This window comes from Sinocyclocheilus anshuiensis, unplaced genomic scaffold (genome assembly GCF_001515605.1).
Source record: "Sinocyclocheilus anshuiensis isolate Anshui unplaced genomic scaffold, SAMN03320099.WGS_v1.1 scaffold402, whole genome shotgun sequence".
NCBI lineage: Eukaryota > Metazoa > Chordata > Actinopteri > Cypriniformes > Cyprinidae > Sinocyclocheilus > Sinocyclocheilus anshuiensis.
The window spans coordinates 794,671-800,896 of NW_015542375.1; the positions used below are offsets into that span (position 1 = coordinate 794,671).

The window sequence follows — 6,226 nt, forward strand, 5'->3', positions numbered from 1 at the left end:
AATGCATTTTGTAATATGACACTTGACACTGCGCACTAAGGGGGAGGAGACCGCCAAAATATTTTAAAGTACCATTTCCATGGTAACGCAATGTCCGATTTCAAAATGGTTTTCACAGGATGAATCTTGGGCTTCTAAGCTTTCAAATGATATATGCTTCATGATGATTACTAAAAGATTTGATTGAGAAAAAGGACGACAACAAAAAAGAGTGCCAAGCGTCCCACAGGTGGGACGGTGACAGTTATTTTGATTTAATTTGATTGAATTTGTTATAATTTTGTTTTGCACTTACTGAGATTTTAATTATTTTGCTTTATTGTATTTTTTTTCATTGAGGTTTTATTTGCTGTTTTATTTATTTTAAATAGTATTTATTAAATTAATTGTATTATTTATTTGAACATATTGAGATTTAAGTTATTTTTCTTTTACTATTTTATTTTATTTTGCACATTTTAATTGTTTATATCTCAGCTTGCACTATTTTTACTTTATTTTATTGTATATATTGCAATTTTTCACTGTATGCAGATATGCTACAAGTGTGTCTGTGGTAAATAAAAAAAAAAAAACATTTGTGTCCTGTCAATAAATTAAGATACAGAGAGAGAGCTTTAATTAGCTAATTGGCTCTCTAACCCAGTCGTGTGTGTGTATGTGTGTGTGTGTGTGTGTGTGTGTGTGTGTGTGTGACACTGCTGTGATGTCGTCATCATTGCACATCTAGGTAGTTCCGTTTCAAATGACCTGTCAATCAAACGTGGTCTCTGTGGCAGCCAATAAGAACTGTCATCCTGTATCCACGGCGACGCATCACACCCTCTGCTACATTTGATCAAATGACCGTAGTGTGTGATCTAGTGTAAATCTGATGTAGATATGTTGTGTGAAGTATGTAATGTCATTTATTGTGTTTTGTTTTTTTTTTAATCAGGAGTGGCAGAGCAGTTTGCCATCGCGGAGGCAAAGCTTCGTGCCTGGTCTTCAGTGGATGGTGACGAGTCTAATGACGATTCTTATGACGAAGATTTTCTACCTGCAAACGAGCCCGTTACACAGAGCACAGGTACACACACACATGCACACGCACACACACACACACACACACACACGATAAAACAGATTCTTAATTTCTTTAATGATGCACCAAGTTGCTATTTATTTCAATAGTATTAATGGATGTAGTGATTTGTATTATAGCATCTACTTTAATCATTATTCATGTCGTGGTATAAAATAAAGGGTAATTAAGTTCTGAAATGGCGATTTTGTGTGCTGATGCTGTTGTTGTGTGTCAGTATACTGTGCATGTGTATTGCATTTATTTAGCAATTTCACATTGAATTATTTATAATAAATTGCAATATAAATGTATAATTATAATACTAGAAATCATAGCATTACTCATTTATATTATAATGATTCTATGCTGTGTAAAATATTTTTGTTATTTTATTATATTTCTATATTATTTTTATTATATATATTTATTCATAATTTGTTCACATAATTATAGATATTGATATAGTTATAATTATTTTATAATTATAGATAGATTTATAGATAAACATTATGATTATTATTAAAATGTATTTATAAGCATGTGAAATTAGTCATTGCACATTCTTCTCAAAACATTATTCTTTTGTCAGCACAGATATAATTGCAGCTTCTCTGTATATTCGTTCTTTCTTTCTTCCTTTTATCTATTTTTCATTTTCTCTCCCCATGAAACTGAACGCAGAATCGCAGCACAGACGTTACTGTCCTAGTGCCCTACTTTCATTTAGAAAACATCTCTCTCTTTCTCTTTCTCTCTCGTTTTGCTCTCCGGTGCTATTTGATATCCCAGCATTCATTTCTCCTGCAAGTTTAATGTGTTCTGCTGCGGCAGACTGTAGAGAGAGAGAGTGGAGGGAATGAAGTTGCTCATCTCTTGTACAGCTAGAGTTTGCAGGTTTACACTGTTTTAATCAGACGTGTTACGACGCGCTTCCAGCACCAGTGAACTGTTAAAGGCCAAACGCTGCTGCGGCACGACTGTCTTGATCTTTAATATATTACCACCGTTCTGGAAAACAGGAACTCTCAGCCAAATGATGGTGAAGGGAAAAAAACACTGAAGTGACTGGCATGTTACTTCCATTAAAATAACATAATGCAACATAAATAAATAATAATTAAATAAAACATAATTTAAATAATAATTAAATTAAAATTAATGAATTAATTAAATTAAATTAAATATAATTGGCATAAACTATTTATAATTTATGTATACTATATATATATAAATATGTACTCATTTTAGATATTTTAATGTATTTTCTTGGTGTTTTTTTTTTTACTTTTTATGTTTATTCATGTGTTAGTACATTCATGCATTTATTTATTATTACTATATACACACACACACATACATGCAATTAATAACTAGTAATTATTGATAATATTAATAATATGATTAATTATATGTATGTGTATGTATAATTCATTTATTTATAAAAAATTATATATTTATAAAATTTATTTATAATAATTAATAAATAAGTGAATGAATTAACAAACAGATACATAAATAAAAACCAAGAAAATAAAATTACACACACACGCGCATATATATTTTCATATTATTTCATACAAAAATATTTTAACTTTTTAAAATTTTTATATATACATTTTGTAAGCATATTTTGCAGATATTTCATTTTTCCTGTTGTATTCATATATTCATATATACTTTTTGTTTATTTTTTTTCCTGTATTATATATTCACAGATTACACTTATTAATTTTATTTTAAGCCTAACTATAACTTTTTAATTAGGTTAAAACAAAAAAGAAAAAACAATTTGCCAGTTGGGTGAGGAAAAACATGCTCAAAATAGATTATCTGTCTTACTATGTTGCTTCTGTAGTAAATTAATCTTGTTTTCCAGTAAAAATAAGTAAATATCCTTGATTGAAGTATTGATTTGTTGCTGTGATTCTAACGCACCTGTGGTCTCCTCTCAGATCTGTCCTCGTACCCTCATTACCTGCGGGATCTCCTGCACACTCGGGTGTGTCAGACTCACCTGCGGGGGCGTGGCCTGTGCGAGGCGGAGAGCGGTGTGGGTGCTGACCTTTCACCTCCCGTGGGGTCGCCGGGGTCACCGTCGGACACGCTCTGCTCCAGCATGTGCAGTTTGGACGAGAGACACCCGTTGCTTCGGGATCTCAGGCGTCACACGGACACGCCTGCAGCCGACCTCACCGCCAAGATCCTCGGTGCTCTTCAGGGAGGGGAGGAGCTACTGTTATCCCGCCTACACAGGGTGGGGCACAGGCGAGGCCACTCCCCCTGCTGCTTGGAAATGTTTTCCGAGACGTTCGAAGACGAGGACACGCCTTGTAAGGACTGCGGGGGCGGAGTCTGCCTTCCGCCGGAATATTCCACGCAGAGGAAGGTGTCGGATGTGGCTTCGTCCGGCATAGTCTCGCTCGACGAGGAAGATGTGGAGGAAGAAGAGCGAGAAGAACCGTGAACGGTGCATGTTTCTTTTGGACTCCACCCACTAATTTGCATTCGGACTCCACCCTTTGATTTGCATTCAGGCTCCGCCCACTTATTTGCATTCGGACTCCGCCTGTTGATTAGCATATGGGTTCCACCCACTTGTTTGCATTCAGACTCCATCCATTGGTTTGCATTTGGGCTCCACCCACTTATTTGCATTCGGACTCCGCCTGTTAATTTGCATATGTGCTCCACCCACTTATTTGCATTCAGACTTCACCCCTTGGTTTGCATTCGGGCTCCACCCACTTGTTTGCATTCAGACTCCACCCACTGTTTGCATTCAGGCTTCGCCCACTTATTTGCATTTGGACTACGCCTGTTGGTTTGCATATGGGCTCCACCCACTTATTGGCATTCAGACTCCACCCTTTGGTTTGCATTCGGGCTCCAACCACTTATTTGCATTTTGGGCGCCAGTTGCTCTTCTCTTTTGGAAAACACTGAATCTTTCGTTCTCAGGCTCACGAAAAAATGCATCTTGACAAACTAAACGGAGGAACGCAAGACTGACGTCGCCCTTATTATCATGCATGTGTCGCGCAAGTGCCAGACTGAGCGCGAAGTCCTGGACATCCAGTTGTTTCGCACGGTTTGTGGATTTGGCTGTTGTGTATTCCCGGTCCTCATGTGACGTCAGGCCCCATTGCATTCTGGGTCTTGATCACAGGATGCCTGTTCCCTGGTCCCTGGTTGGCATGGCTTGCTGATTACGTCAAAAACGTCGTTTACGAAGAGAAGCACGAATCCCGAATGTTTATACCATGACATAGAATGCGTAAGAATACCGACGATCAAGTTATGCTGTTTTTCTATTATTATTATAAATTTTGATTATATTATTGAATGGAATGTTTGTTTTTGCCTGTTTTAAAGCATTTTTGTCCTCAGACGGACACAATGAATGTTTCGGAGTTGATCCAGTGTTGGTGAATCATAAATGTGGGTCAGTTTGAAGGACTTTGGGAGAGTTGCTCTATTTTTGTACGTGTGGTTTTTGCGGTGAATTCGGAGTAAGTGAGTAATGCTGTGGTTTGTTCACAAGATGCTTGTTTATTGCTTTATTTCTCTCTTTCTGTCTCTGAATTATCACTGTGTGATATTGTCTACATCAGGAAAAAATAATACTAATGTGAAAACTAAATGAACGGCCCTTTTTCTTTCTTTGTCTCTGTGTAATTGTGTTACTGTCGCTCGTCCTGATTTTGCGTTCGGTAAATTTCAAGCACTCTCTGTTTTTCTATAAGGGCCACTTTTGTTCTCAGATGTTCCAGTGTTACCATGGAGATCCACGATTCACCAAGAAATTATGGGTTATAGTCAATCAGACAGTTTTGACAATCTAATTAGTACACACACACACACACACACACACACACACACACACACACTCTCTCTCATATACAGACACACACACACACGCTCATATGCACACAATCATACTTATATACACACACATATATACAGTATATCTAATGCACACACACAGTACATTAAACTCCAAATCCACCATGAAAATGTCATAATATATTAAACAAATATGTCATTAACTGAAATGCCAACTAGTATTTTAATATAATTTATTTACTTTTATAGTTAAGATTTTGAATTGAGCTCTATTTTGTTTTCATTTTAGTTTTAGGTTTTTAGTAATTTTGTTGTTATTTTTTATTTAATTTTATTTTCATTTGTTATTTTTTTAATGTCTATATAGTTTATTCATGTTTATTTCAGTTAGTTAGTACATCAAGATAAACAATGAAAATGGAAAAATGTTGCCTTGGGAACTAGCTGAAATTAAATAATATTTTGTTGGTTTGGTTTTTATTTGTGATTAAGCCAGTGTTGTTGTTGTTAACTGTAAAACCATAAAAAAATTTATTGTTAACTGAAATAAAGCTGAAATAAAATAAAATGTAAATTTTATGTAAAAAAAACGTAAGTATCTAAGATATTATTTCTGATTTTCATTTAAGTTTAAGTACTAAAATTAGTAAACATTAAACTGAACTAAACATAAATTATATCTAATAGCAAAATAAATTATGAATTACAGCTAAATAGAAAACTAAAATAAAAATAAAAATGACAAAAGCACAAAAAAATGACTAAAACTTAAACTGAAATTATTAAAATTAATCGAATTAAAAATATGAATAAATACTGTGAAATACTCTGCAGTGTTTCTCCTTTTTTTCCCCCTCCACTGAAGAAAGAAAGTCATACAGGTTTGGAACGACTGGAATTCAATTCTTTTCATGAATGGTACTCCGATCTGGGCTCAGATTGTGTTTTGGTTGCTGTAAACAATGTCCAAATGCCAGACTGCACCATCCAAACCTCGTTACATCACTTCCCCCCTACAGCCCAGCCACTTCCTGTCTTATCCAGTATTTCCATAGCAACAGCAGTCGTACAAAGAGACACAGCTGCTCGTGTGCAGATGAGAATATTACTGGCTAAAGATGTCATGTGTTTGATTTTAAGAGTGATATTTGTCTTGATTCCACTGCTTTTTTTTTAGTGACCTGAGTTATTGTAACTGATAGTTAGAGTCTAAGTATTGAAATTATTAAACACAAATACAAAAACACCATGATGGAAACAAGCAACACCGCAATAAATATGTGTATGTATGTGTGTGTGTGTATATATATATATATA

At 35.1% G+C, this 6,226-nt stretch overlaps 1 protein-coding gene across 4 annotated transcripts in view; it reads left to right on the forward strand.

Moving 5' to 3' along the window:
* The window catches only part of LOC107692258 (protein FAM131A-like), a 40,605-nt gene extending 35,903 nt beyond the window's left edge, over positions 1-4,702 (forward strand). For all 4 annotated transcript variants that reach the window (XM_016491219.1, XM_016491220.1, XM_016491221.1 and 1 more), the window contains 2 exons: positions 938-1,069; positions 3,019-4,702. In XM_016491219.1, the coding sequence (XP_016346705.1) occupies positions 938-1,069; positions 3,019-3,530 (644 nt within the window). In that variant the 3' untranslated portion in view covers positions 3,531-4,702. The remainder of the gene's footprint in view (positions 1-937; positions 1,070-3,018) is intronic.
* Positions 4,703-6,226: the final 1,524 nt, after the last annotated feature.